Genomic DNA, 20,992 nt, shown 5'->3' on the forward strand with positions numbered 1-20,992 from the left:
CCGGACGGCCTGGGCGCCTGCCCCCAGGGACGCTTTCTCTTCGGTGAACTCCTGGGCTTGGGTCGCTGCTCACGGAGAAGGTGGACTTGCCCTTAGGCAGCATGTGGTATCCCCTTGGAAGCAACCGTCTCCAAGTAAAGACGGCGCGCGCTGAAGGTTCGCCTTATTTGGGCCCCGTCTGAGAAGGATGGGAAGCGTAAATGAAGCGCAAGCTGCCATTGCGTTTTCAAGTACCTTCGGTGCCGACCGTTAGGAGGGCTTTACTTAAGGCTTCCCCCCTGGGCTTTGTCCGCTGGTCCGCCATTACGGGGATCAGTTTACAGGTGAGCCAGGGAGGCTGTTTCAAGGTTCTTGCAATCAGTACCCAGAAACATTATTATTTTGCTGGACGACTTCTGCCCTTAGGTCGACCACAATGCACAGTTCTCTAGTGTGATGGTTTCAGGGTCCGTTTCTCTACGTCTGTCGTGCCTTTAAGTTCCACAAACACCACCTGGTAGAGGAGAGGACAGAACCCACGGTCCTGAAGAGTGAAGGTCAGGTGGCTTAATCATTTCAGTCACAGGCATTTCTAAGTTTGCAGATTAAGCCGTGAGCTTTTGGCTGGACTGGCGTGTACATTTTGCATTGTTATAGAAAATTCAGGAAAGTGGTATGGGGGTATTCTGTACCTCCCTCTCCCGATTTTTAGTATAGAGGAGAAAATCAACAAGGATTCAGAATACATTTGGGCATTTCCCAGTCTGTTCAGCTCTTGTTCCTGGACCACTCATAATAATATGAAATACTTTGCCATTTTATTCCCTTTGTTCCTTGCTTTCATTGTTTAACTCTTTAATTGACATTATTTCTCATTGCCCTAACTGGTGTTCCTCAGGATCAGAGAAAAATTGATAAAAAAAAAAAAACAACAGTTCATCTTTTCTGGTTGGTTGGATTTACAATGCAAACTTTACATTTTGGGAATAAAATGTTAAGTTTTGTTTGAAAAATGAAAATCTGTACTCCAAAGCTCTTTCCTACATTTGCCTGTGGCTTTGAAGATAAATGACTTTATTAAAGCTTTCACTTGATTAATCTCAATAATGTGGCTATTCTATTTAACAATGGAATTTATTTTGCTTGGGAACTTAATTTCTCAAAATGTCTGAGTATACTGGAGAGACGGGACTGACATTGGGTATAAAGTACATATGCAGTAACGAGTTTAAATGTATTAAAACATGCTGGATATTCTGCTGGCTTATCTGAATTGGTGAGCTTGTGGTACAGCTATATTAAGACCATGGTGTCAAGTTTTCAAGTAACATGTAACATTACATCCAGCATTTATTCTTCAGGCCAATGGCTTCTGGTAAAACAGTGCTGTAATTATACAGCGGTTAAGATCTCCATATTTGGAATGCTACTGAATTGGATACTTGAAAATGTTTAAATTGGTAAGGCTTATGTAGGTTCCTACCACAATTGGGAAGCTCTAGCAGAGGTCTTTACAGCTGTGGGTGGGTTATAAGGAAGGGGGCATGACATACTTATATTAACAGTAAAAGAAATTGAGCTAGGATTTTTTTTTTTTTTTTTTTTCAGATAAGATTTGTGACCAGATCAGTGATGCTGTCCTTGATGCTCATCTTCTGCAGGATCCTGATGCCAAAGTGGCTTGTGGTAAGTCCACCATATTGCTTCTTATCAACTGAGAGTTAGCATTATGAAAATTACTTTATAAAAGTGATGTTTGAGTGTAAACCTCTCTTTTTTTAGAAACTGTTGCTAAAACTGGAATGATCCTTCTTGCTGGGGAAATTACATCCAGAGCTGCTATTGACTACCAGAAAGTGGTTCGTGAAACCATTAAACACATTGGATATGATGATTCTTCCAAAGGTATGTTTTAATGAGTTGGCTTTTCTAAGCTCATTTTTCCAGTATCTTCTTCAACCTTCTCTAGCTCTATTTTCTAGGGTGTTTCTGTTAATCTTTAACTCCAGTTATATAGTTTTACTATCCTTTGGTTCCAGCTCTATTCCATTCTCCGAAAGTACTAACTTTTAAGTATATTTGATTCTTTAGCAGTGCGGGTGACTCTTTAACAACATAGGGGTTTAGGGCACTGACCTGACCACTGACACCAGGCCCCCCAACCCCAAACAACTGTCTAGCACCTACATACAGCCAAGTGGCAGATGTATATTATTCAAGGGTCAACTGTGTTGCTATGGGCTTTTTTTTTTTTTTTTTTTTAAATAAGGTTTGCTTTTGTTACAGGGTTTGACTACAAGACTTGTAATGTGCTAGTGGCCTTGGAGCAACAGTCACCAGATATTGCTCAAGGTGTTCACCTTGACCGGAATGAGGAAGACATTGGTGCAGGAGATCAGGTATTGAGATAGACACTATTTGCATCTCTTCTAGCATTAAATTCTGGGGCTTGGATTGATGACATTGGTGACTTTACTTTTTTAGGGTTTGATGTTTGGCTATGCCACTGATGAAACTGAGGAATGCATGCCTTTAACCATAGTCTTAGCACACAAGCTCAATGCCAAACTGGCTGAACTGCGCCGTAATGGCACTTTGCCTTGGTTACGCCCAGATTCTAAGACTCAAGTAAGTGATGACACATGCCTATTACACTGGCCCAGAATATTAGTGATTTTTGATTAAAGCTGACTAATTTAAAAAGAATAGCATTTGTCTTTTATAACAGGGTAGAGAACCAAAAACAAAACTATTGTTTAGTAGACTGATAATCTGATGACCTGTGTTGCCTTCAAGGTGACTGTGCAGTATATGCAGGATCGAGGTGCTGTGATTCCCATCAGAGTCCATACAATCGTTATATCTGTTCAACATGATGAAGAAGTTTGTCTTGATGAGATGAGGGATGCCCTGAAGGAGAAAGTCATCAAAGCCGTTGTACCTGCAAAATACCTTGATGAGGATACAATCTATCATCTACAGCCAAGTGGCAGATTTGTTATTGGTGGGCCTCAGGTAAGGCATTAATGTCAATCCAGTTTATTTTTCTGTGATGGTTACTTGTAAAAATTTGGCTACTACCACCTTATTTCTAGGTTTTTGAGTCCTACATGTGAATCTTCTTAGGATATTTGTTGGGTGATACAGAATATGCATTTAACAAAGTTGATCTAGGACCACTACTGGAAAGGGGAAGGCATAAAGTGACTTAAATCCTTTGTAATTTCAGGGTGATGCTGGTTTGACTGGCCGGAAAATCATTGTGGATACTTATGGCGGTTGGGGAGCTCATGGAGGAGGTGCCTTTTCAGGAAAGGATTATACCAAGGTGGACCGTTCTGCGGCTTATGCTGCTCGTTGGGTGGCAAAATCCCTTGTTAAAGAAGGTCTATGCAGAAGGGTTCTTGTGCAGGTATATACTCTTTTTATACAATGAGTGATTAAAAGGCATGTTAGCGGGAGGGCACCCTCAGTAGTTATCTACTTTTTTTTATACTTTTTTTTATACAAGTATATTATACAAGTGTGTGAGTCTTCTGATGACTGATTGTTATATTTGAATCCTTTTAGGTCTCTTATGCTATTGGAGTTTCTCACCCATTGTCTATCTCCATTTTCCATTATGGCACTTCTCAGAAGAGTGAGAGAGAGCTATTAGAGATTGTGAAGAAGAATTTTGACCTCCGCCCTGGGGTCATTGTCAGGTAAAGATGGTAAAGCCTATTGCTAGTGAAAAATATTAAGGGTGTGGGTATGTGTATATTAGAGATATATTTTAATCTGAGATGGTGAAGGAAGACTCCTCAGGTGGGGGAATATTTTAATTCCTAGAATATGTTGGTGTTATCTTTTAAGTTGCCTTCAGGAAAGGCTTATATTAAAAAAATCCAAAAGTATAGTGTCATGGTTTAACCACCCTAGAGAATCCTCCATATTTGGTACTGGGCTTTGTGCTCATTTTACCTAAGAATGTTTACTTCAAAGAAATTAGTACAGATGAATGGGATACTCAAGGTTATTGATAAAATAACCATGGTAGGGGGTGGGCATGGGACTTTGGTAAGTATTCCATGATCTCAGGTGAGCTTTTTTGATACTTGGAATTTCTCAGAATAACGACAAGTTTTCATATTTGTTGAGCCAGGGACCGAAAAAAATGAACTATAGTTACTAATAAGGACTGTGCAAGGAGTTTGGACACCAGGGAAGTAACAAACACTTTTGCCACAAACTTTTTTCCTAGCATACACCAGAGAACTGAACTCATTTGCCAGGAGTCTTGAAAATGAGTCTTGCTGATTATTTTGCTTAATTTTAATGAATTGCTACATATTAAGTTACGGACTTGTATATTCCAGGGATCTGGATCTGAAGAAGCCAATTTATCAGAGGACTGCAGCCTATGGCCACTTTGGTAGGGACAGCTTCCCATGGGAAGTGCCCAGAAAGCTTAAATATTAAAAGTGTTAGCCTTTTTTCCCCAGACTTGTTGGCGTAGGCTACAGAGAAGCCTTCAAGTTCTGAGGGAAAGGGCCCTTCTTCCTAAAACTTCCTGTCCTCTTTCAGCTCCTGATCAGTTGCAGTCACTCTAGTCAATGACATGAATTTTAGCTTGTGTGGGGGACTGTAAGTTCGCTTGCTATTCTGTCCCTAGGTTTTTTTTGTTCACCATTATAATGAATTTAGTGAGCATAGGTGATCCATGTAACTGCCTAGAAACAAACCAACAACACTGTAGTAAATAATGCTTTGAAATTGAACCTTTGTGCCCTATCATCCAACCCCCTAAAATTCTAATTGCATTGACTTTCTCACCAAATGCTGAAAATGTCCTTGTAATGTGCACGTAAAGTACTAGTAGTTCCATTATAGCTTCTGTCTGGCAATGCCACAGCCCTGTCAGCATGAATTTGTAATGTCTCCAGCTCTATTATGGATGTGAAGCTTTTCCTTATCCTCCCTATAACATGATCCATTTCTAATTATGTAGCTTTTTGTCAGGGAGTGTTCCCTATTCAATCATTCTTGCATGTAACGCAAGTTCCAGATGGAGCTCTAGCCTGACGGGGAAAAAAAAAAGGCAGTTACCATTAAACCATCTCCCTGGTGCTTATGCTCTTAATTGCCATCTCTTAAACAGCACCAAATCAAATCTCTCCACTTACTCAGCTGTCTTGGAGGACGTACGTAATAAGGTTTTATTTAGTAAACCAATCTTATGCATGGTTTCAGCACTAGCCAAACCACCAACTCCTAGCTCTAGAAAAACAGGCACTTGGCACCCTTGTGATATCATACAGAGAAGTCATAGGGCAGTACCTGAGGGTCTGTAGGTTGCACACTTTGGTACCAGATAACTTTTTTTTTTTTCTTTATAAGAAAGACTAAGTACTCCACACTGCACAATAATTCCTCCCAAGGTTTTAACTTTGTTTTGTTTTCAAAACCAGGTCCATTGAGCTTTCTGAACAGCTGGTGTAGCTACAGAGAAACCAGCTTCCTTCAGAGAGCAGTGCTTTTGGCGGGGAGGAGGAAAATCCCTTCATACTTGAACATTTTCTAATTGCTTATTTATTGTATTCTGGGGTATGGCGTAAGTACAGAGAAGCCATCACCTCAGATGGCAGCTTTTAAAAGATTTTTTTTTCCCTCAACACCATGATTCCTTTAATATGTTTCCAGCATTCCCAGGTAGGCCAAGGTGTCCTACAGAAAAACCTTGGGTTAGACCTACAGGGGTTCTGGCTGGTGTTAACAAGGGAGGGCAGAGCTGGTGCGGCTGGCCATGGAGAAAGCTGACTTGGCTGGTGTGGTACAGAGAAGCCAGCTTGTTTACATGCTTATTCCATGACTGCTTGCCCTAAGCAGAAAGTGCCTTTCAGGATCTATTTTTGGAGGTTTATTACGTATGTCTGGTTCTCAATTCCAACAGTTTAATGAAGATCTAAATAAAATGCTAGGTTCTACCTTAACTGTGTCCATCATTTTTTAAGTGTTTGGTATGAATGTGATCTGAGAACATACTCTGACCTTGAACTAATTCTACCCATTGTTCAGGGCAATCATCTCAACCCTGACTGCAGGCATTTAATATGTTTATAAATCCTACCTATCCCTAGCACTAAGGAAATTCAAGGTTAGGTTTTTAAAACACTGCCTTTTTTAGCCAATGACTTGTGTCTCCTTATTACAGCAGCCATTGCTACACTGCCAGTGTTTTGCATTATCTAAGATTGAGGGCATAAAACTCACTAATATAAAACAGGCTCCATAATTTTTTTTTTCATAAACACAAAAAGCCTCATCAGATTCCTATCAGCACAAACAGGTATACTAACAGGTATTTAAAAGTGGCCTACTGCAGACTTGGAAAGTGAGGGGATACCTATATTAAGAAGGTAATGTTCAGTCTTGAAAATCTAAACCCATTTTCCAATAGGTGTTGGGGGCTGCAAGCTGAAAAGTTTCTAAACAGGAAACTGAAAAGCTCCAGATTTTGGAACACTTAGATCAGTGGTCGGCAAACCGTGGCTTGTGAGCCACATGCAGCTCTTTGGCCCCTTGAGTGTGGCTCTTCCACAAAATACCACGTGTGGGCGTGCATGTACAGTGTGATTGAAACTTCGTGGCCCATGTGCACAAGTCGGTTTTCGGAAAGGAGATAGACAAAACTATACAAGATGAGTGTGGATGGGAGAGTTGGAAGGGGTTGACCTCAGCGAATTTACCTCAATCAGACTGAGGACGTTTTTAGCAAAGGCCAGCTTAGGAGTACCCTAATTAAGTTAATAGCAATGTACCTACCTATATAGTTTAAGTTTAAAAAATTTGGCTCTCAAAAGGAATTTCAATCCGTTGTACTGTTGATATTTGGCTCTGTTGACTAATGAGTTTGCCGACCACTGGCTTAGATAATGTACTGCTGCCTGAAGACCAGTAATTGTGGGCCAAATAAGGGTCTGAGGATGAGTGGACCCCTGCAGGCTGGAGGGACAGCACCAGAGAATTAACTGCCTTAGATTATTTGCTAGGAAGATGCCAAAGGAAAGGTGCTTCTGCTTTTGGGGAAAAGAATTTTAAAGATAGGAAGGCAGAGGAGCATGAGCCCAGGGAGAAGAGTAGGAGCAAAGGCATGCAACAGGGTGGTTGAGAAAGTATGAAATATAGAAGAGAATGTCAAACAGTTCATTTGCCTTTCTATAAAGTTTCAAAAGGGGCAACAGATTGGACAGGAGATCCAAATGTTTGTCATAGAATACTAAAACGCCTCTGGCTAAGAGGACATTGACAACCCATTCCCAAAACAGCCACAGTTGCATAGGACCTGATTCCTCCTAAAATCTGAATAACCCAGATTTATTCCATTGAACAATGTTTACCAGTGTTAAGATGACCACCCTTGCCCTGAATGGTTTGGCTCAGTGGATAGAGCGTCAGCCTGCTGGCTGAAGGGTCCCTGGGTCAATTCCGGTCAAGGGCATGTGCCTTGGTTGTGGGCACATCCCCAGTAGGGGGTGTGCAGGAGGCAGCTGATCGGTGTTTCTCTCTCATGGATGTTTATAACTCTTCCTCTCCTTTCCTGTCTGTAAAAAATTAATAAAATATATTTAGGAAAAAAAAAGATGACCACCCTTTCCCTCTGTCCCATCCTCCCTGCACTTTCACTGGGAAAACAGTCACAGAGGTGGTACACTAAGTTTGGGAATAGCAGCACCCTTGTGAGTGTCCCCTCGCAAAGTGAAGGAGAAAGAGCTGCTATTCTTACCAAAGGGGAGAGGGTGAACAGAAGACAGAACCTACTGGCAAAGGACACCGTGCTGAGGTACACTGTGTCACTTGTGCAGTTCCCCCACATCATTCTTGCTCCATACCTGTGGTGCCCTGGCTGGTGTTGCTCAATGGCTAGTGTGTTGGCCCGCACACACCAAAGGGTCAAGACTTTGGTTCCCAGGAACGTACCTGGCTGGGTTGCAGGTTCGATAGGGAGGCAACCAATCATTTCTCTGTTTCTCCCCTCCCTCCACTCTTTAGACCCGCGGTCGCCAACTGGTGATCCTCGCCAACTGGTGGTCCGTGAGGTCCAAAAAGTTGGTGACCACTGCTCTAGACATCAATTCTAGGGAGGCAACCAATCATTTTTCTTGTTTCCCCTCCCTCCCACTCTAAATTCGGGTGAGGATTTAAAAAAAAAAAAAGACCCTGTGGCACAGCCATTGCATACAATGCCTTGTATGAATCAAAGGGACTTAGTGCCAGGCCCCACTTGGCCCAACCTGTATGTCTTCATGGTAGCCCTGCTCTGATCTCCCTATAGCAGAGGAGATGAAATTAATAGGTTTAAGAAATAAGAGGTAGAACTGATAGCACTTGAAATTATAAGAAATGTGAGGAAAAGACAAGACTGATGACTCAAAGGTGAAAAAAAATATAGTTGCCATTCACTAATAAAGGAGAAGCAGGTCTTGAGTTGGAAATGAAGCTAAATTCTGTTCAGGACAGGGTTTGAAAGCTCTGGGATATCCAGGTGGAGACAGGTATATATAGGTCTAGGGCACAGGAAAGAAATCTAAGCATAGCATCACCGGAAACCATAGAATAGACATAATCATCTTAAGTGTGTACAGTGAAAAAAATGCCTGGGAAAGAACCCTGAGCCCACTGTCCAAGGGGGTTAGGAGGAGTGGGGCATGGGAAGAGAAGCATAAAAACAGATGCAATCTTTTATCAAAGTACTGGGACTGCCAGTCTGTTATCAGACCATGAGCTCTTTTCTTTTTTTAAAACTGCATTCTCACTTCCCAGCCCAGTGCCAGTCCTTTGAATATTCATGGACCCGAGGAGTTTCCTTGATCCCCTTGTATACCCAAACCTACAGTCCCTTATCCCTCACCAAGTTTGGTTAATACTTACTTTACATTACCTTCTCACTAAGTGCTAGAATAATGCTAAATATTAAGCTTGTTTTTAGAAAAATACTAATGTAGCCATCTAAATTTCCTTATTAGTTTAACTTTCTGCTATCCTAACTACTCTCATAACTGCTATTGAAAAACTTACAGGCTACATAAATACAAGAAACTAAGAAGGAACCAGAATTGTAGTGAAGAGAAAATCTGTGCATTCAGAACCTGATCACCATCCTAATCATACTTAATATTAAGAAGACAAGTTTTAAGTTACATTATTTCAGAATTATTGTGATTCTCAAAATTACAAGAGATAGGGTAAAGGACCTTAAGTCAGACATGAGGTTCAAACCATCAATCCATCCCTTACTAGGTTTACATCTTTGAGCAAATTATAGTACCTCTCAGTGTCATTTTCTCCAACTGTAAAATAAGACTAATGACCATTAAGGACTAAATGTAATGTAGGCACTGTGTGAAGCATTGTGCATGTAGCAAGCACTTGAGAATACTTAGCTACTATTTTCATCATGGTACATAAAATCTCTTTCCCCGAGGAGCCAGTCACTTTAAACCTAACTTTCCCCTTTATTGTAGAAGGACCTTTTCACATTGCTTTTAACCCCCTCCTGGCCTCTAAACCTTGGATTGATAAATCTTATCCTTGCTTTACTTTCTTGGCTCCTTCCTCTAAGATATCATCTCTGAATTTAAAGGAGCTATAGACAAGGAAGAAAAATGTAAATGTCTGTAAACGTTTTTTTCAAATCTCCACTGCACAGGTAATGGTCCTGTGCCTGGCTGCTCCCACGTCTGTACCCAATATCTGGCCCACTTCAGAACTCTGAGTGGATATGCTCAGAATTTGGTTCAGGAGGATTAGAATTTGAAGAATCTGTGTTTGAAGGATTCAACTCTCCAAGTGGCTCAAAGGGTCGCAAGTTTGCATAAGTCACTTCTTGGGCCAGTTGCTCCAGGGAAGGGCGACCTAATGCCAGATTTCGAAGTGAGATACAAGTCATCAGGAAGCTGAAAAAGAGGAAAAAGGCCACCCAGTCCAAACTCCTGTTTCAACATAGGAATTCCTACCAAAGCCCTTATGGGACACCTGGTCCTACCTTCTCTCACACAGGCACAAATGAGAATTGCCTTGCAGGGGCCCCCATATCCCAGCTGGAGGCACCCCGCTCTTTATACAGTCTGGTAGAATTCTAGGGTGGGGCAGGAATAACCCATGGGGAGGCTGGAGGTAAACTGAGGAAGAGCAAGACAGTAAGCTGTCAGACACACATTTACTCTTCCATTAAATCAGGGAGATGAGAAGGGAGGTAAAAAGCTATTTAGCCCTAGATGTCCTTTCTCTCACCAGAGAAAAGTTACCCAACTTGCAAATATCTGATGGCAACGACAAGTATTGTGGGTAAAACTTACCTGCGTCGAAAAACATAGAGCTTTCGCAGCAAGAAGCGGAAGAATCGTTCATGGAAAGGGGAGTTTCGCCGGCGTTCAATCTCCTGGAGCCTTTGCTGGCGTTTAAGAAAGGTCTGAACCAGAGGTGTTGGCTCAGGACCTCCTTTTACTTCCCCTTCTAGCAGAGGTTGCAGCTCGGGGGGTAGAGGCCCTGTTTCTGCTCAAAGTCAGCAAAAAGAGGAATCACTGAGAGAGAGCATTCTCTCTCTCCTACAACTCCCCTTTAACCAGCTAGAGGCTTCAAGTTCAATTTTTAATGGCTAGATCCTCATTCACAACCCTAACTTCTTGTACTCGGGGGTTACCTCAGCCCAAACCTTTATTTACTCACCACTTCCATTCTCCACCTTCTCTTTCAATTCTTGCAGATATGCTAGGTCTTGCTCCAGTGCAACTTCCGTAGTGTTGACATAGATGTACATGTAGCAGGAAGGACTGGGTGACACTGTGTACACCTTATGGTACTCGCCAGCAGGCAACTGAGCAGGGGATAGAAATGAATATATTTCACTCTTTGAACTTTTCCTAGTCGGCCTACAGGCTCCTAACACCACCTGCTCCCCACCCAACGGGCATCTTTCTTCTTACTGTGTTTTGGAGTCCAAAGGAACCGACCTCTAGAATCCTGGATGAGGCTACTCACAGCCCCAGGAATCTGTACTTTTTGAGCCCCCACAACATTACTGCTTTGGTAAAACATTTTGAGTCTATAATGAATTAACTCCATTCATCTAAACTTTCCTGCTATTGTTAATTCCAGCAAGATACCTGCATTTTTTCTCCCTCCTGAAGAGTCTGGTTCTTCTGTTCTGCCACCAGCTCCACAATCACTTCCCCCTGCAGCAGCTGGATGCTAGTGTTGCCCAGATCTTCATTCACAAAATTCTCTAGGTGCAGCCCTGACAGGGACAACCAAGTTCTCCAATGCCCATGAGTGAACTCACTTCCAGCAAGAACAGACATCACACTTCACCACTACCACCCCTCAGATTTCAAAAACATTCCTCCCACCAGGAGTACCCCTCCCCTCTCCACCACATGCAAGGTCCCTGACCAAAGAAGCAAGGAGGAAAGACAGCAAAGCCTCTCCTAGCTTTCTTCCATACCAGGGAAATCTGCAATGAAGACCACCATAGTGTAGTTGTCCAAGCTGCTCTTGATTTCCTGTAGCTTGGCCCTCCAGGGAGACAGGTCCATCAACAGTGGCTGCAGCCAAGGTGTCGGCTGGAAGGGGGACCAGGCAGCCTGCACGATGTCCACATGAGGGTCAAAAAGCCTTAGGAAAGAAAACCATGTTTTAAGAAGGCCACAGCCACCTACCCATCAGAATTTCCAGTTCTGTTTCTCTCATCACCATTCCCAGAGAGAGGGAATAGGGTTTCCAGACAGAAAACATAGCCTATGTCAGCATGTTATGACCAGTCTGAGGCAGAGAGAAGAGGGGAAAGAGATTCCGGAGCACTGGGAAGAATGAGGGTTAGTGGCCATCTGAGAATAGTGTTAACTTTCTAGCAGAACAAGTCATATTACCTTTTCTTCTGGGTGATGGGGCCCCCTGCTGGAAGCAATCAGCTATGCCCACAACCAGGTCTACAGGGACATGCACCAGAGGACAGACAGCCTTTCAAGCAAGACAACACTGGGGAGCATGGGCTATTCATCTTGGCCAAAGGAGCTGGACTCCATTTTTCCCCCTTCCCTGCTCCCCTTGCCCACCTCTGCTGGAAGCGGTCATTGATGGACACCCAAATATCAAAGTAGATCTGGGGCTCAGTAACATTGTACTTGGGAAGCAGGCGGCTCAGGCAAGTGGCATATTGCTTCAGCATGTCTGCATGATCCTTCCATCGCCGGCTCTGTGTGAATACCTGTCCCAAACCCCCATATTAGTCCCACCTCATCGTACTACCTCCTGGATGAGTCATGCACTGCCAATGGTATAAAGAGATCTGGTTGTTTTGACCAGGAAAAAAAACCTGACCTTGTTTTTGGGGAAAAGTTTTTCATTGCTGAGCTAGTTGTTTTACTTACCTTTCTTACATCTAATCTCAGTGTAAGGAGGTGAGTGACACTGCCCTATTTCAACCCACATAAAAGAAGGTTGAACCTGGCTCCTGAGAAAGGGGAGTGACCCAAATTTGTTTTATTTTACAATTGTGTTTAGGACCAAACCAGACCCCAAAGCTCAAGGACGCTCTGAAGAACAGTACATTGTCAGCATCAGAAATCTCACCCCAGGGTTAAGGTAGCCCAGCTCGCCAGTGCGGCCATCACGGTAGGTGATCTTCACGTGCTGGTGGGAGCGGGAGTGCACCATCATGTCCCAGGAATAGCCATAGAGCCCATTTGTCCAATTGTTATAGCCCTGAGAAGGCAGGGCAGAGGAAATCAGCTTAACGGTTCTTAGGCTAATCCCGTCCTCTATCAAGAAAGAGCTACACAACCAGCCCATTCTTTCCCTATGGCTGTCACTCTGCCACTTTCCACGCTAACCCCAGCCTACACATACCTGGGTGAGAAAATGGGAATAGGGCAGGAAGAGCTGCTCCAGGAGGTAGATCAGGGTGAAGGCAGCGCCTAGCTGATGGCGCAGCCCTGGCTTCTGGCTGCCTTTGGCCCGGTTCCTCTTATACATGCAGGAAGCACTGGGCTGAGGGGCAGCCTTGAGGGGCAGCAGTTCTTGCAGCCTTTTGGGGCAGTGAGATACCAGCTTCCGAGGCCACTCAGGGGAGCAGAAGAGAGGACTACTGGCCAGCATGACATAGGGGAACATACCTAGAAAAGAAAGGAGAAAATAAGCATTTCAGGAGTTTGGTTTGGGGAAATGTGGGTAATCCCCTTGACCCCTTTCCCTTAAGAAACCTCTCCCAAGTATCCTACTTATGATGAAAGAAGTTCTTAACTAAAGGATACGTACTTCCCAGAGATTCCTTACTATACAGCATATTAGCTGAGCCGAGAAGTCCCAATTCTCTCTTCCCAATTTATTTCCATGCCACAGTGACTGCATCAGGCTCAATGTGGCTGCTATTCCCATCATCATCTCTTAGTCCCAGACAACACCTCTGGCAAGTCCCTCCCTGTGATTTCCTATTTCCTATCAGACGACGGGTACTAACCAATGCTGAAAAGCTGGGAATTCATGCAGTGGAAGTAGGACACGAAGAGGAGGCCCACGGATCTTGAGGCGTCGAAGAAGAGCAGGAAGCCAGCTGAGAGGTCAAGCAGCAGTCCGCCCCAGTGCACCACCAGCAGACTAGTCATCTCTTCGGACAACACGAGTCTGCGGACACCAGGGACAGGGTCAGGCACCCGCCCACTGGGGAGCCTGGCTGGCACAGCACACTCACAGCAAATGCACCTCTGCTACCCTGTCCTTGCCAAAGGAGCCACCCCAGCAGGTGGGTAGAACTCTGCACAAAGATACCCCAGAAGTTTTCCAACCCCTGTACATTTCCACACACATTAGGTGTCCAGCTGTTTTCCATATACCCTCTGTCAGAAGCAAGGGCAAATCTGATTGAGAAGTGTGGCTGCTGTTGCAGGGAGACTCCTCGTAGAGGTTACAAATTAGAAGAAATTTTAAAAGGTGAATGCTAGTCCTAGCCAGTTTTCTCAGTGGTTAGAGCGTCGGCCTGCGAACTGAAAGGTCCCAGGTTCGATTCCGGTCAAGGGCACATGCCTGGGTTGTGGGCTTGATCCCCAGCGGGGGACTTGCAGGAGGCAGCCGATCCATGATTCTCTCTCATCATAGATGTTTCTATCTCTCTCTCCCTCTTCCTTCCCCTTTGAAATCAATAAAAATATATACATATTTTTTAAAAGGTGAATGCTTGACCTATATGAATCTGAAGTCAAACTACAGCAGTGGTTCTCAACCTTCCTAATGCCGCAACCCTTTAATACAGTTCCTCATGTTGTGGTGACCCCCAACCATAAAATTATTTTCGTTGCTACTTCATAACTGTAATTTTGCTACTGTTATGAATCGTAATGTAAATATCTGATATGCAGGATGTATTTTCATTGTTACAAATTGAACATAATTAAAGCATAATGATTAATCACAAAAACAATATGTAATTATATATGTGTTTTCCAATGGTCTTAGGCGACCCCTGTGAAAGGATCGTTCGACCCCCAAAGGGTCGTGACCCACAGGTTGAGAACCACTGAACTACAGGAACTGAGAAATACCAGGGAAGAGGAAAAAGGACAAAGTAAAAAAAGAGAGAAGAAATGGGAGGGAGAGAGAAGTCAGAGAGGCGAACTTCTGCTTTGAGAAGAGTTGGTAGCACTGGTTCTGTCAGGGCAGGGACACTGTCCATCTTCTCAGTACACTGGCTGAGGAGTCCTGGAGAGGCAGGGGTGGCAACCAACTCATTCACCAAGTCACCTAGTTCTAGCTCTTTCCTCTCCTTCCTTCCTTCTTTTTTTTTTTTTTTAAATGTTTGTATTTATCTCAGAAAGAGAGGGAGAGGAAGAGTGAGATAGAAACATCGATGGGATTGAATCATCAATAGGCTGCCTCCTGCACAATCCTTACTGGGGATCAAGCCTGCAACCTGGGCATGTGCTCTGACCAGGAATTGAACCGGAGACCTCTTGGTGTATAGGTTGATGCTCAACCACTGAGCCACACCGGCCAGGCTTTCCCCTTCTTTTTAAATTTATTTCCCTCCATTGCCACCCACAGCGTAAGTTTCACAGGGGGAGCCTTCTGCTGAATAGGGAGATGAGTGGACAGAGGAAAGTATGTTGCAAACTCAGGCAAAGTAGGAACAGCAGCCATTACTGCAGACAGGACAGCGGTGAGTCACCCACTCTGTGCCTGTGCCTCAGGGAGGCCTCTGCCCCGACTGCCACTCACTTGAAGGGACTGAAGAGCCAGTGCCGGGACAGGTTCTCCATGGAATAGCCTTCCACCCAGTCTGCATCCAGCTTTTTCACACCCGCAATGAAGTACACAATGAAAATCTGCAAACACAAAATGCAAAACAAATGTTTAAAGAAAAAAAAAGAGTTCTGGAGACCATTATGCTAAGTGAAATAAGCCAGTTAGAGAAAGATAAATATCACATGATCTCACTCATTTGTGGAATATAATGAACAACATAAACTGATGAACAAAAATAGAACCAGAGACACAGAAGCATCAAACAGACTGTCCAACCTATGAGGGAAGGCAGGCGGGGAAAGGGGTAAGAGATCAACCAAAGAACTTGCATGCATGCATATGAGCATAGCCAATGGACACATACAGTAGCGGGGTGAGGGCATGTGCTGGGGGGTGGGAGCGGCCAGGGAGAGGTCAATGGGGGAAAAAGGAGACTCGTGTAATACTTTAACCAACAAAGAATTTAAATTTAAAAAAAGAAAGAAAAGAAAGAGTAAGTTTTCATCTCAGTTCAGGGACCAAGGAAGATTAGTTCCATTCTTCTATTCACTCGTTTCAGATATTCACTCATCCAACAAGTATCTATTGACATCCTACCAATGTCAGGCACAGTATTAGGCACCAAGGAGAGTCATAAAGCATAGATATTATTCTCTCTCATGAGGATTCTAACCTGGCAGGGACAAAGCCCTATTCTTTCATGACAAGGTGAGACAGCTCGGAGATTAGGGTTTGGGAAACAGCAGAAAAGCCAGCCTAGGCTCCAGTAAAAGGGAAGAAAGAGAAGATCTAGGGAGGCAGAGTAGAGTGCAGTCTGCCATGGGATGGCCATGCTGACAATGACTGTCAAAGAAGACCTTTCCTACGATCTTGTACCTGGCCACGCAGCACAGCATAGTTCCAAAGAGGCACGTGGGCATTCCGCTTCCGGGAATTCAGCAGGCCATCCACAGACCTACGCCAAGGAAGGTAAGGATTGAGGAGAGCATCGTAGTCCCGCCACATTTCCACCTTCCTTTTTAAATGTCATAATGTCTCAGGACAGCTCCCATACCCTCTCTGGTCCTCTGGACTATTTGGAGGCCCTTTAGAATTATATGAGGAAACTGGAACAGTGATTATTTTTAACCCATAACGGAAATTTTACTAGTGAGTTATAACAATAAAAAGTTCAGTGTTTACCATTCGTTACTTAGCAAACTAGTTAGTCCTAATGGAAAAAGTCAGGAAAAAGACTACAGTGCTAGAATATGACTGAATTTAGTAAAGAATGAGTTTAAGGGAGTGTTTAAAAAGCTTGAGGTTTATATAAATATACATTAAAAATTTTTTTCAGTATCCAAAACAAACTGACACTTGTAGACCTGGATGCCAGGATCTAGTGCCAGAGGGTCCCTACTAACAGCCTACCTTGGGAGAGAACTGATAAACGCAGGCTCTAAGACTAATGTACTCTGGGGAGGCAGAAGCAAAGCAGATTTTCAAGAAGACAATGAATGAGCCGAGAAGCTGGGGAAGGGCAGCTTGCACTGCGGTCAAGAGCACTGGAGTCTACAGCTAAGGAGACCTCCATTCTCACTTGTGCTTCCTGCTGCTATGTGACCTCAGGCAAATCTTTTACTTCCCTAAGCCTTAGTGTCTTCATCTATAAAATGGGGAAAGCACTATGGACCTCATGGGGTTATACTGAGGACAAATTAAAGTGTTTAGCATGGTATCTGGAAATCCATCAGTAAGTAAGTGGTACGTATTTAAAAAAAAAAATTTCAGGAGTATTCTGCCAAAACTGTCTCCTAATTCTATATGATCAGAGCTGGCCATTCTGAATGAGTCTAATGGTTTACAAAAGGAGTATTTGTATGTGTGTATTAACAAATGAAACTTAATGACTGATAAATCACTAATTAATTCAGTGCTTGAGATTTTTTTACTTACACCCATCTTACTGAGATCTTATATTTGCTTTTCACTTAATAATGGGAAAAATCCTTAAAGGTCGTCTGCCCTGCCATCTGGTTTCCAGATCCCTTCTCCACCTCCCCTGAAAGATGGTCACCTAAGCCAGAGGTGGGGGAGGTTACCTCCTCCCAGGACAGCGCTGCTGAGCAGCCCTGGTGGGCCCTCTCCTTCTGACATGACTCTGCCTCACAGCAACTTCTACTCTGTGCTCTAACTCTGCACCTCTGGGCTCACACAGAGAAAGTCTGCTCCCTCTTCCACATGACCACCCACGAAGTATCTGAAAACAGCTATGTCTGGCTTTAGTCTTCTCTTCTTCTCTCTAAGAAGATTACAGGAAGTGCACAGATCAAGGCACCTGGGGAGATACGGAAAGAGTGAAGGGGTGGGAATGGAGCCATTTTGCTTTTTGTCATCCCAAGTGCCACAACCTCGCTGACTCTTCCCCCTCCCAAATCCATCCAAATTAAAGTGTGACCTTTGCAAAGCATTGCTGAAATTATTCTTGCTGGGGCAAATTCTAGGACCTCAAGGGGCCCCTATCTCTGGTAAACATCCTGACCCAGCCGACCCCTCCCCTCTTTTTCCCTCGATTCATACCAGTAGTGGTTTGCATCCACGAATGTCAGCTGAAAAGCTAACAAACCATACAGATAGGAGTGGTTGTTCCATGACGTCTTGTCCAGGAGAAACACATACCAGTACGGCAGCAGGAATAACACACAGCTTATCCGGTAGCACAGGCCCAGCATCATGCCCAGTGCCCCTGGGATTTGTGGGGGAGAGGATTAAGAGGTCAAAGGTCACCACAGGCCCAGCTCCCCTGGGACAGGCTATGGGTGGGATTAAGAAAAGTCATCAGACATTTTATAATCAGGTACAACTAAATCAAAATTAAATGTTATTTTAATATTTTCAAAAAGAGCTATGGGGTCACAGCTCAGATGACACACAGGTCAGGAAGATGAAATTATGAGTCATGACAGAAGTGAAATAAGGAACCCAAGAGACATGCTTTGTATGTCTCTGTTTTAGATAGGCCAATCAATATTCCCAGCTTCCCTCACCCAGAAACATGACGGTATAGACAAGATACATCCAGTCAAGTGGCAGTGGCTGCAGGACATCCAGCAAGGGGAAGCGGCACACCTCCAGCCCATCCAGGTATCTTCGGTCCAGGGAGCTGAGCCCCCGCTCCTGGGGAATGTCCAGCACCATCAACAGCCCTGAGAAGGCAGTGGGAGAGGGGGCCATTAGGCCTCAGCAAGGAAGCAGCAAAATACATTTGAATATAGTTGGCTGAATCTAGCTCCAAGGTGAGAATTCTCTCCTAACCAGGCTTTACCATTCATTCATTCACCCAACAAACATTACTGAGTGCATCCTATGTGGTAGGCACTATGCCAGTTGTGTGATCAGCTACTGTACCTCACTAAGCCAATTCCCCATTTGTAAAAGGGGACTCATAATATTTAACAGGGTTACAGAGAGGATTACATGAGAGAAACATACAAAATGCTATAAAAAGCTGTTCAGGTGTTGATAGTTAATATTTACACAGGTCTGTCACATTAGGCCCGTGGTCAGCAAACTGCGGCTCGCGAGCCACATGCGGCTCTTTGGCCCCTTGAGTGTGGCTCTTCCACAAAATACCAAGTGTGGGCGTGCACGTACAGTGCCATTGAAACTTCGTGGCCCATGCGCAGAAGTCGGTATTTTGTGGACGAGCCAGTATTTTGTGGAAGTATTTTGTGGAAGAGCCACATTCAAGGGGCCAAAGAGCCACATGTGGCTCGCAAGCCGCGGTTTGCCAAGCCGCAGTTTGCCGACCACTGCATTAGGCTACAGAAAGTGCTCAAGGATGGTGCTTGCTCCTCAACCTTTTCCACTTCCTGGTATACCCAGAAAACAGCAGTATTTGGCTAACACACTGGGGTAAACAGAAGGGGCTACTCAGATCAGGAAGCAGTTCCAGTTAAGGCAGTGTTTCGCAACCTCAGGACCATTGACATTTGGGGCTGGTTAATTATTTGCTGGGAGGGACTATCCTGTGCATCATAGGTCCAATTAGCAGCATCTCTGGCTCCTATGTAGATGCCAGGAGCCAACTATCCCCCCCCACACACACACATATGACAAATAAAAATGTCCCCGGACATTGCCAAGTGTCCCCTCCCCCCCCCAACAAAAATGCCCCCAGTTGAGAACCACTGGGTTACTGGGATTAATATCTCAGCATATCATAACCCATTCCAAGTGGAAGCTCTGGATTAGGGAGTTACAGCCAACATGTCTGCTATTTCTCTAAAGCAGCCGTTCTCAACCTGTGGGTCGAGACCCGTTTGGGGGTCAAACGACCCTTTCACAGGGTCGCCTAAGACCATCCTGCATATCAGATATTTACATTACGATTCATAACAGTAGCAAAATTACAGTTATGAAGTAGCAACGAAAATAATTTTATGGTTGGGGGTCACCACAACATGAGGAACTGTATTAAAGGGTCGCGGCATTAGGAAGGTTGAGAACCACTGCTCTAAAGTCTAGTCCTTAGTGTAATTACTGAACAACTTCATGACATAAGGAAAATTAATCCCTGTTCCTCTGCCTCCATATTTCCTATAGCCTCAGATCAAAGCATTTCTGGCCTCCAAACGCTAATCAGAGGAGACAAAGCTGGGTTTGATCCTAAACTCCACAAATAACCTCTTCCAGGACACCGATGTCTTCCGCTGTGAGAAAAGGGGAGGAAAGTCCACTAAGTGAGTAACCAAGAAATAGACAAGGTTGGGAGGCAGTGATACTTCCGAAGTTCATAAGCCTCTGATGCAAGCAACCAGGTATCCAAGAGGCATCTCTATGGAGCAAGAGAAAAGCAAAGCTAACGATCGGAGCAGACTATAACCCCAGTTTCCGAGTTCCGAAAGCAGGCGCTTGACGTTTTCTAGATGTCCATCTCGCATCACCTTCACATTGTCACTCTCCCGCCCCAACCACACGGCCCCCCCCCCTCCCCCAGCAATTGGACTTACCAAAGAGAAAACGGAAGACAGCCAGGCTTGCAGGATCCATTGGCCGATTCAGCAGGGTCACCAGCCTCCCCCAGCTGGATACATCTGCCCACTCAAAACCCAAGAGTTTCCCCATGCGGCTGGCCTGGCCGGGGCCCGGGGTCTGTGCAGCCTTGTCTTTCTGTACTTTATCTGTAACCAATAAATGGAGAAAGGTGTGTGCACGTGCGGGGTGGAGGTGCTTTAAAATCGGCTCCTTCCCAAATCACAGCCCCCACAACCCGAGGGCTTCTGCCTCCCTGGGTTCTCCCGCTGATCTCTACCTGGAACACCCTGCAGGGCAGCCCCTCCTCCAGGACGCGCCAGTGCCTCAGGCCTCTCAGGCTCCAGCCCCCTAATGGCTAATCGCATGTCACCGTCACCCCAACCTGCAGGCTGCAACCTCTCTCTATAAGCCCCAGGACCCACAGGGCAGTCCTCCGGTGCCCGCCACTGCGAGACCAGCGCCCCTCTCTCCGTCCGCCGCAGGGTGGGGCTCTGAGCCTACCTGCGCCGGGCGGGGCCCGCGAGGACAGGGCAGACAGCGCCATAGTTCTGCGGAGGTCAGTCACTCACAGCAGCCACGAGCGAGGGGCCGCTCCCCTAGGCCCCGCCTCCCCGACACGTCAGCAGGGAGCAGCCGGCCGCAAAGCGCCGGGACTGTCGTGAAGGGCCGTAGAGGCGGATCCTGGCTCCCTGCTTGGCGGCAGAAGGCAAAGCGAGGGACCTTT

The 20,992-nt window shown here is 44.9% G+C and overlaps 2 protein-coding genes across 3 annotated transcripts in view; one reads left to right on the forward strand and one right to left on the reverse strand.

Annotated features, from left to right (window-relative positions):
• MAT2A (methionine adenosyltransferase II, alpha) overlaps positions 1-5,951 on the forward strand; it is a 6,486-nt gene extending 535 nt beyond the window's left edge. The window contains exons 2-9 of the mRNA XM_005882414.1: positions 1,588-1,665; positions 1,762-1,884; positions 2,266-2,378; positions 2,464-2,607; positions 2,776-2,994; positions 3,209-3,391; positions 3,550-3,683; positions 4,338-5,951. Coding sequence (XP_005882476.1) covers positions 1,588-1,665; positions 1,762-1,884; positions 2,266-2,378; positions 2,464-2,607; positions 2,776-2,994; positions 3,209-3,391; positions 3,550-3,683; positions 4,338-4,440 — 1,097 coding nt within the window. The 3' untranslated portion in view covers positions 4,441-5,951. The remainder of the gene's footprint in view (positions 1-1,587; positions 1,666-1,761; positions 1,885-2,265; positions 2,379-2,463; positions 2,608-2,775; positions 2,995-3,208; positions 3,392-3,549; positions 3,684-4,337) is intronic.
• A 3,197-nt stretch (positions 5,952-9,148) lies between these two features.
• Positions 9,149-20,935, reverse strand: GGCX (gamma-glutamyl carboxylase). Of its 2 annotated transcripts, none has more exons than XM_005882416.2 (15): positions 20,770-20,935; positions 20,244-20,414; positions 18,279-18,437; positions 17,812-17,977; positions 16,129-16,207; positions 15,226-15,332; positions 13,475-13,638; positions 12,865-13,130; positions 12,589-12,720; positions 12,072-12,223; positions 11,462-11,631; positions 11,124-11,254; positions 10,687-10,834; positions 10,317-10,512; positions 9,149-9,914 (listed from the first exon to the last, which is right to left on the reverse strand). In XM_005882416.2, the coding sequence occupies exons 1-15, from the start codon at positions 20,810-20,812 to the stop codon at positions 9,722-9,724; spliced, it is 2,277 nt and encodes a 758-aa protein (XP_005882478.1). In that variant the 5' UTR covers positions 20,813-20,935; the 3' UTR covers positions 9,149-9,721. The 2 variants fall into 2 exon arrangements, with proteins under 2 accessions (XP_005882478.1, XP_005882477.1); XM_005882415.2 differs by lacking the exon at positions 20,770-20,935 and adding an exon at positions 20,546-20,746.
• Positions 20,936-20,992: the final 57 nt, after the last annotated feature.

Source organism: Myotis brandtii, unplaced genomic scaffold, assembly GCF_000412655.1.
Source record: "Myotis brandtii unplaced genomic scaffold, ASM41265v1 scaffold714, whole genome shotgun sequence".
Taxonomy (NCBI): domain Eukaryota; kingdom Metazoa; phylum Chordata; class Mammalia; order Chiroptera; family Vespertilionidae; genus Myotis; species Myotis brandtii.